Source organism: Brachyhypopomus gauderio, unplaced genomic scaffold (assembly GCF_052324685.1).
Source record: "Brachyhypopomus gauderio isolate BG-103 unplaced genomic scaffold, BGAUD_0.2 sc183, whole genome shotgun sequence".
NCBI classification, from domain to species: domain Eukaryota; kingdom Metazoa; phylum Chordata; class Actinopteri; order Gymnotiformes; family Hypopomidae; genus Brachyhypopomus; species Brachyhypopomus gauderio.
Genome location: NW_027507004.1, coordinates 269,911 through 285,778, shown reverse-complemented (window position 1 = coordinate 285,778; position 15,868 = coordinate 269,911). Strand labels below are relative to the sequence as shown.

General features: G+C 40.0%; 2 protein-coding genes across 6 annotated transcripts; both read left to right on the top strand.

The window, feature by feature from the left end:
- The first annotated feature begins 2,814 nt into the window (after nucleotides 1–2,814).
- Nucleotides 2,815–5,807, top strand: LOC143501979 (uncharacterized). 3 transcript variants are annotated; one of them, XM_076995154.1, is made up of 5 exons: nucleotides 2,815–3,031; nucleotides 3,141–3,375; nucleotides 4,394–4,588; nucleotides 4,665–4,741; nucleotides 4,947–5,807. In XM_076995154.1, the coding sequence occupies exons 2-5, from the start codon at nucleotides 3,277–3,279 to the stop codon at nucleotides 5,599–5,601; spliced, it is 1,026 nt and encodes a 341-aa protein (XP_076851269.1). In that variant the 5' UTR covers nucleotides 2,815–3,031; nucleotides 3,141–3,276; the 3' UTR covers nucleotides 5,602–5,807. The 3 variants fall into 3 exon arrangements, 2 of the variants coding, with proteins under 2 accessions (XP_076851269.1, XP_076851268.1); XM_076995153.1 differs by having other exon boundaries at nucleotides 2,815–3,035; XR_013127039.1 differs by lacking the exons at nucleotides 4,394–4,588; nucleotides 4,665–4,741; nucleotides 4,947–5,807 and adding an exon at nucleotides 3,510–3,771 and having other exon boundaries at nucleotides 2,815–3,035.
- A 5,284-nt stretch (nucleotides 5,808–11,091) lies between these two features.
- Nucleotides 11,092–14,084, top strand: LOC143501980 (uncharacterized). 3 transcript variants are annotated; one of them, XM_076995156.1, is made up of 5 exons: nucleotides 11,092–11,308; nucleotides 11,418–11,652; nucleotides 12,671–12,865; nucleotides 12,942–13,018; nucleotides 13,224–14,084. In XM_076995156.1, the coding sequence occupies exons 2-5, from the start codon at nucleotides 11,554–11,556 to the stop codon at nucleotides 13,876–13,878; spliced, it is 1,026 nt and encodes a 341-aa protein (XP_076851271.1). In that variant the 5' UTR covers nucleotides 11,092–11,308; nucleotides 11,418–11,553; the 3' UTR covers nucleotides 13,879–14,084. The 3 variants fall into 3 exon arrangements, 2 of the variants coding, with proteins under 2 accessions (XP_076851271.1, XP_076851270.1); XM_076995155.1 differs by having other exon boundaries at nucleotides 11,092–11,312; XR_013127040.1 differs by lacking the exons at nucleotides 12,671–12,865; nucleotides 12,942–13,018; nucleotides 13,224–14,084 and adding an exon at nucleotides 11,787–12,048 and having other exon boundaries at nucleotides 11,092–11,312.
- Nucleotides 14,085–15,868: the final 1,784 nt, after the last annotated feature.

The window sequence follows — 15,868 nt, the reverse complement described above, 5'->3', positions numbered from 1 at the left end:
TAGCAGAAATTACGTCACTTAACAGCGTGCACATATGCCATTGTCCCCTGATTGTCCTCATGTATTATTGTTTGTGTGTATTTGTAACTTTCCATATTCCCCAGTAATTGTTCTAGGTAAAGACACTCTTGAACAGTAGAAGCAAGTGCCATATACTCTGCTTCGCATGTGGAAAGTGCAACAGTAGGTTGCTTCTTCGTCTTCCATGAAATAAGTGCGCTGTTCTCACTTAGGCTCACACAGTATCCTGTTGTACTGCGGCGATCACTGGTATCAGCCGCCCAGTCTGCATCGCTGTAGGCTTGTATACCAAGATTCTCAGTGTTGTTTCTCCTAAAGGTTAAACCTTTGTTTGATGTACCTTTAAGGTATCGCAGGACATGTTTCACAGTGACCCATTGCTCCTGTGTAGGCTCAGCTAGGTACTGTGACAGCCTGCTCACCACAAAACTCAGATCAGGCCTAGTGCAGGTTGTCAGGTATATCAGACTGCCCACGGCCTCTCTGTACATTCTGATGTCTGTCATTTTAACTGCATCATCACTGTATTCAAGCTTTTGCTCACAAGGAGTTTCTCTTACCCTACATTCTGACATGTTAAAACGCTGTAGAGTTTTGTTCGTGTACTTTTCTTGTGACATCTTAATACACCCACCAGAAAAATCAAAATGTATACCAAGAAAAATGCTTGAGTTGCCCCAAATCCTTCATCTTGAATTGCTGTGCAAGCATCCCTTTCACTCTTTTCAATTAATTTCCATCCCTTGCAGCGATGATTAGATCATAGAACCATAAAATTATGATCACTTTCCTTCTTTTGACTCGTTGAGAATATACACAATGGTCAGCTTGGTTTTGTGTGAATCCATTTTCTGTTAAACAATTATGTAAAACCCTATTCCAATTTCGTCCAGACTGTTTGAGTCCATAAAGTGATTTCTCCAGCTTATATACTGTAGAAACGCCGTTTTCACATCCATCTGGTGGACCAGTAAATGTTCCTGTACTGCCTTTTGTAACACAACTCTTATTACTCGTTAGGTCTGCTGTTGGTGAAAACGTTTCCCCATAGTCTACTCCCATTTTCTGGCTGTAGCCCTTAGCGGTAAATCGAGCCTTGTATTGGTCATATCCCATCTACACCAGACTTGATTGCGTAAACCCACCTACCCCCACGGGTTTTCTTGCCCACTGCTAGTGTTGTCGGGGTGAAGGTTTTGTTCTCATTTAGAGATTGGATTTCTTCATCCATTGCTTTTCTCCATTCTTTGAATTGTCTGATTGCATTGCTTCATCATAAGTCTGTGGAATGCCACACACTGCTCTACAGCAGTAGTCTACTGTGATATGCATTCCATCACTATCCTCGTCTTCAGTTACGTAGTCACCTAGGTAATTTGGTGCCCTTCTATCTCTAGTTGGATACCGCCTACTCTCAGGATATAAAGTTACACAGGTCTAATAATTAGGAACAAACTAAAATACAAATTATTTATAATAAATACATTTTATATATTATATTTTTTTTATAATAAATTATTTTTGTTAGCATTAAAAGTCAGTTTCCAGTAATTCAATTTCCCATGATGTAATTTATTGACATGAGACAGTACTCATGCATTTACTCACTACTTGAGTAGCTTTTTATCAAAGTGCTTTTTTACTTTTACTCAAGTAAATTTTTGGATGCATACTTTTACTTTTACTTGAGTAACATTTGGTTCAAGTAACAGTATTTTAACTTGAGTAAAATTGTTGAATACTCTACCCACCTCTGTCAGTGTGTGATGTTCATACATGCAGCCCTAATCCTGTAATTAGGCTTGTTGACGCAGCTCTAGTTAGTGATGCGCGGATCGATACTGAAATATCCATTCCATCGATACCAGGTCTTTATGTTGTAAAATCGATTTTCAAATCAGAATATCCATACTTTTGATACTTCAGTCATTTGAGGTAATGCAAAGCACTAACAGGAACACTGTGGAAGTAACAAAAATATTGAGATCTTGTCTAAATGATATGCGGTTGGTGGGAACTACTTTTTCTTCCGCCTGGGTCAGTGCATAATGCGTAAGTACTGCGGCACGCTCACACACACACACACACACACACACACACACAGACGCTCACTCAGTGTACTAGGGCGCTGTACGTACGCTATGGCGGAACGCAAGAGAAGTCATGTGTGGAGCTATTTCAGCCCCACAAAGAGCCAAGATGCTGTTTGTGATTTGTGTAAAAAAAAAAACTATAAGGAGTTGTGGCAACACAAGAAATCTTGTTAAACACCCTTAGGGTAAACCCAAAGGTCCAATATGAGGCTTTCATGCTTAGGCGGACAAAATAGGAGAGCACTGTGTCAGGTGGTGCTAAAGGTTGTAAAAAAAATCGGTTGCAGGTCACTAGGAGCCCTTCAACCCTTCAATCGCATGCCATTACCATACGATTCCTTTCCAAGGGAGCGCAACATCTAGTGCTTCCTAACAACACATTTAACGTTGGCCATTTGTACAATATATATAGCACTATAAATTTATATATGTCTCGATGACGGTATGCCAAAAAATATATTAACCTAAATATATATTAGGAAACAGAATAGTTCTATATTACATATATTTTAGTTCTACATTAACTGTTCAAACGTTATTTTATTTTTTCCCTGTGCAAAATAAGATTTCGCTACCAGAATGCGTTACTATTTTGCATATTGAGGCTACTAAACCAATCAGCTTGAAGTCGCCATATTACGCCCTCTGACGTTTCTAGAAAGTAAACAGGAAACTAACGAGCTAACTGTGATGCCCGCTGTTCGTTTACAGAGGGCCACGCAGTTATAATTCAGCTCAATACCAGTTTCAAATGACAGCTAAATTGACTAATCATATCTTCCGTCTTAATGGGCGAGCTTAACTGTAGCCCGCTGTGGCGACGCTAGCTGTCGTTAGCGTACCACCGTTAGATAGTTTCCACTCGCGTTGTTTACATATTCCGCTCCCGAGGAACACGGAGCTGTGAACCTTATTTTGTTGGTACCTTATTTTTGCTTATCTAGTACATATGTTATTGGTTTATTGCGTTTTTAAAGCTGTAATGTCGTCTCAATTTTTATTATTTATTATTTTTTAATGGCTTAGGTGCACGCACCACTTCGTCGTTTGGTGTAAGGATGGTACCATATTTCCGGTTGGTATGCGGAAGTGCAGATGTTTATGGCCGAGTCTATGAAATTCACAAGGTGCCTGTTGGAGTTTCCGAAGTTTACCGTCAACGATGTGCGTCGTATTGTCAGAGCATCAAGTACAACGCCACAGAGTAAACTTGAAAAGGGTTTCAAGTTCTACGTTTCATCCTACCTCTGCAATTTTGAAGGTAAGTGGCTGACGCTAGTTAGCTAGCTAGCCTGAGGTGGCAGTCTAATGAAGTGATGTTGTTTTTAGTAACGAACCGACCTGTCCTAGTACTAGAAATGCCTTTTAAAAACATGTTTGTATTTCTGATGGAAGTATCAGGCAAAAGTAAGGCTAACGAGATAACAGTGAGGGCTCACTGCTACAGATCTATGAAGAAAACAGATACGCCACACCAGCTGAGAGCAGGACTGGTTAAAATGACACGAGTTCTGTTCAGTGTCACGTTCAAAGTTCTGTTGAACAAGTTCAAAAGTTAGTTCAACACAAGTTCAATCTTTTATCCTTGCTCTTACTTCACGTAAGCTGTGATAGCCATAGGCATTGGTTTTCAAAGCTTACAATGGTAGCCAAATGCAGAGTAGCTGAGTGGGAATCATTAGCAGTCTGTTTTGCCTATAGTAAACAAATGGGAGTTTATTTTACAGTTCGAGCTATTGTTATCTACCTCTATGACTCAAAAGCAGAATATAGTCCACCTCAGCTATTCTTCAAACTGCATTTTCTAAAATCTGCCAATCTGTCTTTCAAAACTTTTATCTTCTTTATTAACATATGGCTTCAACACTTACACCTATTAACATATTCTGATAACACTCTTCAAGAAGCAGTTGAAGTAAAACCTGCACTGTTCTGTTGTTGGTGGTGGAAACAACAAAATAATATAAATATAAGTAGGCCTGTTTCACTCCTATGTGTAAGCATTTCATCTGGAGTGAAAATGAAGTTTAAATCTAAAATATATTTTATAGTTTATAGTTGCTCAGTGAACTAGTAGATTGAACCATGCACAACACTGTAGAATAGAACGACAGTATAGCCAAGTGTTTTAAGAGTGATGCAAAACAGCACAAACGTTACATGAGACAATAGACAAGTGACATTCACCACTAACAACATGATGGGACAGAAATTGCGCCTATTGACATTGCTGAAGTCTTCTTTTCAAGATATTACATTTTGCCTCTTGTGTATTTCAGATGACATTACGTGATTCAATGCCAGTTGTGCTCATTAACAGCAACTGCTCTTGTGTTGCTGGTTGCGGAATCTGCAACCACTTGGTTGCATTGCTTTTCCAGACTGCTCATTATTCTGAATCTGGCATGTCTGTCGTGCCTCCTGTCCTTTCATGCACACAGACAGAACAGAAGTGGCATAAACCACCAACAATGGTTTGTCTTATTTCATTATTTAATGTTAGTTACTGTATCACAGTCACTTTACTAACACCATCTTTTAAATTAATAGGGGGTGAAGCCTGGACCCGTGGATGCCATGGTTGTCCTAAAGCCAAAACCAGGTGCTACTACAGCCAGTGGAGTTAGGTATGTAGTACCAAATTTAATAGGCAGATTACAGTGTGTGGTAAAAAAATAAATGCTTTTGATCATCTGATAAGACCCTGTTCTCTTCAAAATTTAATTTAGCCTCGTTGTACTTCAGATGACATGTGATATGTGATTCCCAATCAGTTGTGCTGGTGAACAGATTACAATGTGTAAAAATAAATGTTATTCACTCTTCTTTTAGTACACTTTTCAAGGGCTACAGCGGTGAGCTCCCACACCGGGCCACCCTCAATCCTGGACCAGTCTACGCTGGAATGAAAGCAGATTCTCTTCCACTCATCTGCACAATGAACATCTCGCCTGACAAGCCACTTGTGGACTCCATCTTTGGGAAGGTACAAGTTGGCAGTGTATTGTCCTATCAACAACCACCACCTCCATCTGACAGTGTTGTCATACATGAGGATGCACCCCCATTCCCGAGTCTGCCACTAGAATGTTACCATCTAAGCCCACCTGAATATTCATTTGTGCCAACACACCAAGAACAGCTACACCTAAGCTCACTTTCTGTGACCTTGTCACAGTCACACCTTATTGAGGAGGCAACAAGATCCCAAAGTGCTACACCTGAGTGGCATTCACTTAGGAGAGAAAGAGTGACTGCCTCACATTTCAGAGAGGTGAGCCACGTTAGAGGTCCAGGTGCTGCAGAAAGCCTGGCAGAAAGGATAATCCGAGGGACACGACAAACAGCACACATGAAGAGGGGACTTGAAATGGAAACGGGGGCCTTAAAGGACTATGCAGTTCTGAAAAACTTGAACTTGAACCACTTCAGCGTCCATCATTTGGGCTTGTTGAAATTAAGTGCCCAAATGCACAAAGCTATGTAGACTGCAAATTCCTCAAAGTGGCACAAGGCCTACACAGATTGAAGGAGAGCCATTGTTATTATTGGCAAATCCAGGGCCAGTTATTGATTACTGGTATGCAGTGGTGTGATTTAGTTATCTGTGCCCATGATGATATTTTTGTGCAGCGAGTTTACAGAGATAGCAGTGTATTAGAAGAGGTGAAAAGGAGGTGTGACATGTTTTTCTTTAACACTTACATGCCAAAATACCCCTCTATGCCCAAGCAATAGAAAATCATAATGAACTCATGAACAATTAAAACAATTTCAAATTATTCTGTCAATTGTATTACTATTGTATTCATTTCATTTTTACAAATACAGTAAAAGTTAAGAAATACATAATGTTGTATTGTGTTGTCAATTTTACATATAAAAGTGAAAGCATTTTATACTATTTATCATATTGCACTAAACCTTAACATTGCAGCCAATATTTACAGACTAGCATGACCTAAAGCAGGGGTCGGCAAGCTTTTTGACTCGGAGCCACAAAAGCAAAATAATTGGAAATTTATTTCAGTGACGATGACATGTCACTCAAGCGAACCGAAACTAAATACTGGACATTTGTGAAATTCCATCCGAACATTTTTTAAGTCTCAAAAATATTATACGTTAATTAAATACTCATTAATTCTATTCAAAAGCTGAGCTGCATGCGGCTCTGGAGCCGCGGCTTGCCGACCCCTGACCTTAAAGGGATCATTTTAAGGTTGGAGAAAATATAAAATAATAATAAATCACCATGATTCATATTACATCATCTGTCTAATTCTGGATTGAGATTAGCCATTGTTTGCCCAGGCTTTTACCAAGGGGCCATTTTGATAATTCACCAAAAGACAGGCAACAGTAAAAAATTTGGTTTATGCTCCCTGTGATTGAAAGGGTGATCACTGTGCTGAATATTTTATGTTCTTTGACTCTGCGAATCACACGCTCAACATGGACTCTCAGTCTTGCAATGGACTGTGACGTTCTGATCTCTGACCTAGACAGTTGAGCTCTCTTTGACAGAAACGTGGGTATGTGGACTTTGCATGGAACGCAGTCTTCAACAAGGAAACCCTTGTCCACCATGATGGCCATAGATGGGTCAAGGAGGGCCACAATGCCAGACTGCTTTAAGATCTCTTTATCACTGATAGCACCTTGATAAAGAGAAGACACAAAGGTCACTGCGCCATGAGGGGCTATCCCAATCAACCCTTTGAATGTACAGTGTGATTTATAAGTGGAAAACACTTCACTCTGGAGGAGAAGGGAATTTGGAGTTTGACATCTCAGTTCTGTGCAATCTAAAATTATTTGAGTGTCAGCGTAGTCCTGAAACACATCTGGGAGGTGAGTTTTCACAGTGTCCACATCTAACCAAATAGAAACAGCTCCCAATACAGTATAAAGGAGGTTGGCCCAGGTGTTAATAATACGACTAACAGTTGACCGATGTATTCTAAATCTGTGGGCCAAATCCTTTTGCATCAGTCCCAATGACAGGTAGTTCATGAAGAGAAAAAACTCATCAATTGGTTGAAGAACCTGGGGAAAAAATACATTATCCTATTGTCATATTACATTATGACTATCAAAACTTCTTTTGATGTAAAGATTAATTTGAAAATGATGACATAACATGCTTTGTATGGACAAGACGAAAACATTTACCGTTGCACTGGCAGAGTGAGGGACCTGATCAGTCTTCTCAACAGTCTGTGCTCTTGTAACCCGTATGATGTGGGTGGCTGGCTCTATTTGCTTCCAAAAGCCCATCAGGTGTGCATGGCTTGCAAATCTGTGGAATATAAAAGTTATATATAAAGTTATATAATGGCTAATTCATTCACAATGTATTTCAGACACCAGAGAAGGCCCATCCTTGTACTGTGTCCTGCCATATTTTTTATTTACCTGGTAAAGAATCGTATGTCATCATCAGAGGCAGAAAACCGCTCCAAACAGAACTTGCTGCTGACAGTTAAGTCTTCGATTTGTTTTCGGAGCCTTGGTATCTCCTCGCGTAGCTCTTCATTTTCATTGAGGGAGAGATCAAGCGCAGCAGGCTCATTACTGACGCAGTAGTCATGTTCATGACACGGTAAGGGGTCATCATCATCATCATGGTCAGTCTGCATCTCTGTTAGATCAGTGTTGGGTGGACGCTCTGTTCTTTCCCATACTCCAGGTCGTGGAGTTGGAATAGTATAGTTATTCCATTGAAATAGCACAGGAAAAGCTCCAGGTCGCAGTCGTCGTCGTCCAGTAGGATTGGGAGGTTCGAGCAGCGATAAAATATCGCAAACACACACGGGAAGTACTCGTGATAATAAAATGATCTCTCCTGATCTTAACCACCCATTGTTTCTGCAGTTCTGAGTCCTTTGGAAAGGTGTGGAAGCTCAGGTAGGAATTACACCTTGTCGATGCTGTGCACAATGGTACACAGCAGTGGTGGTTGGACCTGCTGTCTGTACGTTGTTGAAACGATACTTTTTTTGTTTAACTGTCATGTTTAGGACACGTAAACGGACAGGAGATGAAGGAAACTTCCAAGTAAATAACGGTAAATATGCTCGTTACAAGACTGGTGAGGTGAATAGCTAGCACAGTGTACGCTTTCAATGGCTACCGGATGTCAACAACCATCCTAAACTTTTAGCAGAAATTACGTCACTTAACAGCGTGCACATATGCCATTGTCCCCTGATTGTCCTCATGTATTATTGTTTGTGTGTATTTGTAACTTTCCATATTCCCCAGTAATTGTTCTAGGTAAAGACACTCTTGAACAGTAGAAGCAAGTGCCATATACTCTGCTTCGCATGTGGAAAGTGCAACAGTAGGTTGCTTCTTCGTCTTCCATGAAATAAGTGCGCTGTTCTCACTTAGGCTCACACAGTATCCTGTTGTACTGCGGCGATCACTGGTATCAGCCGCCCAGTCTGCATCGCTGTAGGCTTGTATACCAAGATTCTCAGTGTTGTTTCTCCTAAAGGTTAAACCTTTGTTTGATGTACCTTTAAGGTATCGCAGGACATGTTTCACAGTGACCCATTGCTCCTGTGTAGGCTCAGCTAGGTACTGTGACAGCCTGCTCACCACAAAACTCAGATCAGGCCTAGTGCAGGTTGTCAGGTATATCAGACTGCCCACGGCCTCTCTGTACATTCTGATGTCTGTCATTTTAACTGCATCATCACTGTATTCAAGCTTTTGCTCACAAGGAGTTTCTCTTACCCTACATTCTGACATGTTAAAACGCTGTAGAGTTTTGTTCGTGTACTTTTCTTGTGACATCTTAATACACCCACCAGAAAAATCAAAATGTATACCAAGAAAATGCTTGAGTTGCCCCAAATCCTTCATCTTGAATTGCTGTGCAAGCATCCCTTTCACTCTTTTCAATTAATTTCCATCCCTTGCAGCGATGATTAGATCATAGAACCATAAAATTATGATCACTTTCCCTTCTTTTGACTCTTGAGAATATACACAATGGTCAGCTTGGTTTTGTGTGAATCCATTTTCTGTTAAACAATTATGTAAAACCCTATTCCAATTTCGTCCAGACTGTTTGAGTCCATAAAGTGATTTCTCCAGCTTATATACTGTAAGAACGCCGTTTTCACATCCATCTGGTGGACCAGTAAATGTTCCTGTACTGCCTTTTGTAACACAACTCTTATTACTCGTTAGGTCTGCTGTTGGTGAAAACGTTTCCCCATAGTCTACTCCCATTTTCTGGCTGTAGCCCTTAGCGGTAAATCGAGCCTTGTATTGGTCATTCCCATCTACACCAGACTTGATTGCGTAAACCCACCTACCCCCCACGGGTTTCTTGCCCACTGCTAGTGTTGTCGGGGTGAAGGTTTTGTTCTCATTTAGAGATTGGATTTCTTCATCCATTGCTTTTCTCCATTCTTTTGAATTGTCTGATTGCATTGCTTCATCATAAGTCTGTGGAATGCCACACACTGCTCTACAGCAGTAGTCTACTGTGATATGCATTCCATCACTATCCTCGTCTTCAGTTACGTAGTCACCTAGGTAATTTGGTGCCCTTCTATCTCTAGTTGGATACCGCCTACTCTCAGGATATAAAGTTACACAGGTCTAATAATTAGGAACAAACTAAAATACAAATTATTTATAATAAATACATTTTATATATTATATTTTTTTTATAATAAATTATTTTTGTTATCATTAAAAGTCAGTTTCCAGTAATTCAATTTCCCATGATGTAATTTATTGACATGAGACAGTACTCATGCATTTACTCACTACTTGAGTAGCTTTTTATCAAAGTGCTTTTTTACTTTTACTCAAGTAAATTTTTGGATGCATACTTTTACTTTTACTTGAGTAACATTTGGTTCAAGTAACAGTATTTTAACTTGAGTAAAATTGTTGAATACTCTACCCACCTCTGTCAGTGTGTGATGTTCATACATGCAGCCCTAATCCTGTAATTAGGCTTGTTGACGCAGCTCTAGTTAGTGATGCGCGGATCGATACTGAAATATCCATTCCATCGATACCAGGTCTTTATGTTGTAAAATCGATTTTCAAATCAGAATATCCATACTTTTGATACTTCAGTCATTTGAGGTAATGCAAAGCACTAACAGGAACACTGTGGAAGTAACAAAAATATTGAGATCTTGTCTAAATGATATGCGGTTGGTGGGAACTACTTTTTCTTCCGCCTGGGTCAGTGCATAATGCGTAAGTACTGCGGCACGCTCACACACACACACACACACACACACACACACACAGACGCTCACTCAGTGTACTAGGGCGCTGTACGTACGCTATGGCGGAACGCAAGAGAAGTCATGTGTGGAGCTATTTCAGCCCCACAAAGAGCCAAGATGCTGTTTGTGATTTGTGTAAAAAAAAAAACTATAAGGAGTTGTGGCAACACAAGAAATCTTGTTAAACACCTTAGGGTAAACCCAAAGGTCCAATATGAGGCTTTCATGCTTAGGCGGACAAAATAGGAGAGCACTGTGTCAGGTGGTGCTAAAGGTTGTAAAAAAAATCGGTTGCAGGTCACTAGGAGCCCTTCAACCCTTCAATCGCATGCCATTACCATACGATTCCTTTCCAAGGGAGCGCAACATCTAGTGCTTCCTAACAACACATTTAACGTTGGCCATTTGTACAATATATATAGCACTATAAATTTATATATGTCTCGATGACGGTATGCCAAAAAATATATTAACCTAAATATATATTAGGAAACAGAATAGTTCTATATTACATATATTTTAGTTCTACATTAACTGTTCAAACGTTATTTTATTTTTTCCCTGTGCAAAATAAGATTTCGCTACCAGAATGCGTTACTATTTTGCATATTGAGGCTACTAAACCAATCAGCTTGAAGTCGCCATATTACGCCCTCTGACGTTTCTAGAAAGTAAACAGGAAACTAACGAGCTAACTGTGATGCCCGCTGTTCGTTTACAGAGGGCCACGCAGTTATAATTCAGCTCAATACCAGTTTCAAATGACAGCTAAATTGACTAATCATATCTTCCGTCTTAATGGGCGAGCTTAACTGTAGCCCGCTGTGGCGACGCTAGCTGTCGTTAGCGTACCACCGTTAGATAGTTTCCACTCGCGTTGTTTACATATTCCGCTCCCGAGGAACACGGAGCTGTGAACCTTATTTTGTTGGTACCTTATTTTTGCTTATCTAGTACATATGTTATTGGTTTATTGCGTTTTTAAAGCTGTAATGTCGTCTCAATTTTTATTATTTATTATTTTTTAATGGCTTAGGTGCACGCACCACTTCGTCGTTTGGTGTAAGGATGGTACCATATTTCCGGTTGGTATGCGGAAGTGCAGATGTTTATGGCCGAGTCTATGAAATTCACAAGGTGCCTGTTGGAGTTTCCGAAGTTTACCGTCAACGATGTGCGTCGTATTGTCAGAGCATCAAGTACAACGCCACAGAGTAAACTTGAAAAGGGTTTCAAGTTCTACGTTTCATCCTACCTCTGCAATTTTGAAGGTAAGTGGCTGACGCTAGTTAGCTAGCTAGCCTGAGGTGGCAGTCTAATGAAGTGATGTTGTTTTTAGTAACGAACCGACCTGTCCTAGTACTAGAAATGCCTTTTAAAAACATGTTTGTATTTCTGATGGAAGTATCAGGCAAAAGTAAGGCTAACGAGATAACAGTGAGGGCTCACTGCTACAGATCTATGAAGAAAACAGATACGCCACACCAGCTGAGAGCAGGACTGGTTAAAATGACACGAGTTCTGTTCAGTGTCACGTTCAAAGTTCTGTTGAACAAGTTCAAAAGTTAGTTCAACACAAGTTCAATCTTTTATCCTTGCTCTTACTTCACGTAAGCTGTGATAGCCATAGGCATTGGTTTTCAAAGCTTACAATGGTAGCCAAATGCAGAGTAGCTGAGTGGGAATCATTAGCAGTCTGTTTTGCCTATAGTAAACAAATGGGAGTTTATTTTACAGTTCGAGCTATTGTTATCTACCTCTATGACTCAAAAGCAGAATATAGTCCACCTCAGCTATTCTTCAAACTGCATTTTCTAAAATCTGCCAATCTGTCTTTCAAAACTTTTATCTTCTTTATTAACATATGGCTTCAACACTTACACCTATTAACATATTCTGATAACACTCTTCAAGAAGCAGTTGAAGTAAAACCTGCACTGTTCTGTTGTTGGTGGTGGAAACAACAAAATAATATAAATATAAGTAGGCCTGTTTCACTCCTATGTGTAAGCATTTCATCTGGAGTGAAAATGAAGTTTAAATCTAAAATATATTTTATAGTTTATAGTTGCTCAGTGAACTAGTAGATTGAACCATGCACAACACTGTAGAATAGAACGACAGTATAGCCAAGTGTTTTAAGAGTGATGCAAAACAGCACAAACGTTACATGAGACAATAGACAAGTGACATTCACCACTAACAACATGATGGGACAGAAATTGCGCCTATTGACATTGCTGAAGTCTTCTTTTCAAGATATTACATTTTGCCTCTTGTGTATTTCAGATGACATTACGTGATTCAATGCCAGTTGTGCTCATTAACAGCAACTGCTCTTGTGTTGCTGGTTGCGGAATCTGCAACCACTTGGTTGCATTGCTTTTCCAGACTGCTCATTATTCTGAATCTGGCATGTCTGTCGTGCCTCCTGTCCTTTCATGCACACAGACAGAACAGAAGTGGCATAAACCACCAACAATGGTTTGTCTTATTTCATTATTTAATGTTAGTTACTGTATCACAGTCACTTTACTAACACCATCTTTTAAATTAATAGGGGGTGAAGCCTGGACCCGTGGATGCCATGGTTGTCCTAAAGCCAAAACCAGGTGCTACTACAGCCAGTGGAGTTAGGTATGTAGTACCAAATTTAATAGGCAGATTACAGTGTGTGGTAAAAAAATAAATGCTTTTGATCATCTGATAAGACCCTGTTCTCTTCAAAATTTAATTTAGCCTCGTTGTACTTCAGATGACATGTGATATGTGATTCCCAATCAGTTGTGCTGGTGAACAGATTACAATGTGTAAAAATAAATGTTATTCACTCTTCTTTTAGTACACTTTTCAAGGGCTACAGCGGTGAGCTCCCACACCGGGCCACCCTCAATCCTGGACCAGTCTACGCTGGAATGAAAGCAGATTCTCTTCCACTCATCTGCACAATGAACATCTCGCCTGACAAGCCACTTGTGGACTCCATCTTTGGGAAGGTACAAGTTGGCAGTGTATTGTCCTATCAACAACCACCACCTCCATCTGACAGTGTTGTCATACATGAGGATGCACCCCCATTCCCGAGTCTGCCACTAGAATGTTACCATCTAAGCCCACCTGAATATTCATTTGTGCCAACACACCAAGAACAGCTACACCTAAGCTCACTTTCTGTGACCTTGTCACAGTCACACCTTATTGAGGAGGCAACAAGATCCCAAAGTGCTACACCTGAGTGGCATTCACTTAGGAGAGAAAGAGTGACTGCCTCACATTTCAGAGAGGTGAGCCACGTTAGAGGTCCAGGTGCTGCAGAAAGCCTGGCAGAAAGGATAATCCGAGGGACACGACAAACAGCACACATGAAGAGGGGACTTGAAATGGAAACGGGGGCCTTAAAGGACTATGCAGTTCTGAAAAACTTGAACTTGAACCACTTCAGCGTCCATCATTTGGGCTTGTTGAAATTAAGTGCCCAAATGCACAAAGCTATGTAGACTGCAAATTCCTCAAAGTGGCACAAGGCCTACACAGATTGAAGGAGAGCCATTGTTATTATTGGCAAATCCAGGGCCAGTTATTGATTACTGGTATGCAGTGGTGTGATTTAGTTATCTGTGCCCATGATGATATTTTTGTGCAGCGAGTTTACAGAGATAGCAGTGTATTAGAAGAGGTGAAAAGGAGGTGTGACATGTTTTTCTTTAACACTTACATGCCAAAATACCCCTCTATGCCCAAGCAATAGAAAATCATAATGAACTCATGAACAATTAAAACAATTTCAAATTATTCTGTCAATTGTATTACTATTGTATTCATTTCATTTTTACAAATACAGTAAAAGTTAAGAAATACATAATGTTGTATTGTGTTGTCAATTTTACATATAAAAGTGAAAGCATTTTATACTATTTATCATATTGCACTAAACCTTAACATTGCAGCCAATATTTACAGACTAGCATGACCTAAAGCAGGGGTCGGCAAGCTTTTTGACTCGGAGCCACAAAAGCAAAATAATTGGAAATTTATTTCAGTGACGATGACATGTCACTCAAGCGAACCGAAACTAAATACTGGACATTTGTGAAATTCCATCCGAACATTTTTTAAGTCTCAAAAATATTATACGTTAATTAAATACTCATTAATTCTATTCAAAAGCTGAGCTGCATGCGGCTCTGGAGCCGCGGCTTGCCGACCCCTGACCTTAAAGGGATCATTTTAAGGTTGGAGAAAATATAAAATAATAATAAATCACCATGATTCATATTACATCATCTGTCTAATTCTGGATTGAGATTAGCCATTGTTTGCCCAGGCTTTTACCAAGGGGCCATTTTGATAATTCACCAAAAGACAGGCAACAGTAAAAAATTTGGTTTATGCTCCCTGTGATTGAAAGGGTGATCACTGTGCTGAATATTTTATGTTCTTTGACTCTGCGAATCACACGCTCAACATGGACTCTCAGTCTTGCAATGGACTGTGACGTTCTGATCTCTGACCTAGACAGTTGAGCTCTCTTTGACAGAAACGTGGGTATGTGGACTTTGCATGGAACGCAGTCTTCAACAAGGAAACCCTTGTCCACCATGATGGCCATAGATGGGTCAAGGAGGGCCACAATGCCAGACTGCTTTAAGATCTCTTTATCACTGATAGCACCTTGATAAAGAGAAGACACAAAGGTCACTGCGCCATGAGGGGCTATCCCAATCAACCCTTTGAATGTACAGTGTGATTTATAAGTGGAAAACACTTCACTCTGGAGGAGAAGGGAATTTGGAGTTTGACATCTCAGTTCTGTGCAATCTAAAATTATTTGAGTGTCAGCGTAGTCCTGAAACACATCTGGGAGGTGAGTTTTCACAGTGTCCACATCTAACCAAATAGAAACAGCTCCCAATACAGTATAAAGGAGGTTGGCCCAGGTGTTAATAATACGACTAACAGTTGACCGATGTATTCTAAATCTGTGGGCCAAATCCTTTTGCATCAGTCCCAATGACAGGTAGTTCATGAAGAGAAAAAACTCATCAATTGGTTGAAGAACCTGGGGAAAAAATACATTATCCTATTGTCATATTACATTATGACTATCAAAACTTCTTTTGATGTAAAGATTAATTTGAAAATGATGACATAACATGCTTTGTATGGACAAGACGAAAACATTTACCGTTGCACTGGCAGAGTGAGGGACCTGATCAGTCTTCTCAACAGTCTGTGCTCTTGTAACCCGTATGATGTGGGTGGCTGGCTCTATTTGCTTCCAAAAGCCCATCAGGTGTGCATGGCTTGCAAATCTGTGGAATATAAAAGTTATATATAAAGTTATATAATGGCTAATTCATTCACAATGTATTTCAGACACCAGAGAAGGCCCATCCTTGTACTGTGTCCTGCCATATTTTTTATTTACCTGGTAAAGAATCGTATGTCATCATCAGAGGCAGAAAACCGCTCCAAACAGAACTTGCT

What these genes read in the sequence shown, in the direction of transcription:
- LOC143501979 (XM_076995154.1), top strand. Translation starts at nt 3,277, where the DNA reads ATGTGCGTCGTATTGTCAGAGCATCAAGTACAACGCCACAGAGTAAAC. An exon ending in GGCATAAACCACCAACAATG is followed by an intron (nt 4,589 to 4,664) that starts GTTTGTCTTATT and finishes TTAAATTAATAG; the next exon opens with GGGGTGAAGCCTGGACCCGT. An exon ending in ACTACAGCCAGTGGAGTTAG is followed by an intron (nt 4,742 to 4,946) that starts GTATGTAGTACC and finishes CTCTTCTTTTAG; the next exon opens with TACACTTTTCAAGGGCTACA.
- LOC143501980 (XM_076995156.1), top strand. Translation starts at nt 11,554, where the DNA reads ATGTGCGTCGTATTGTCAGAGCATCAAGTACAACGCCACAGAGTAAAC. An exon ending in CTACCTCTGCAATTTTGAAG is followed by an intron (nt 11,653 to 12,670) that starts GTAAGTGGCTGA and finishes TGTGTATTTCAG; the next exon opens with ATGACATTACGTGATTCAAT. An exon ending in GGCATAAACCACCAACAATG is followed by an intron (nt 12,866 to 12,941) that starts GTTTGTCTTATT and finishes TTAAATTAATAG; the next exon opens with GGGGTGAAGCCTGGACCCGT.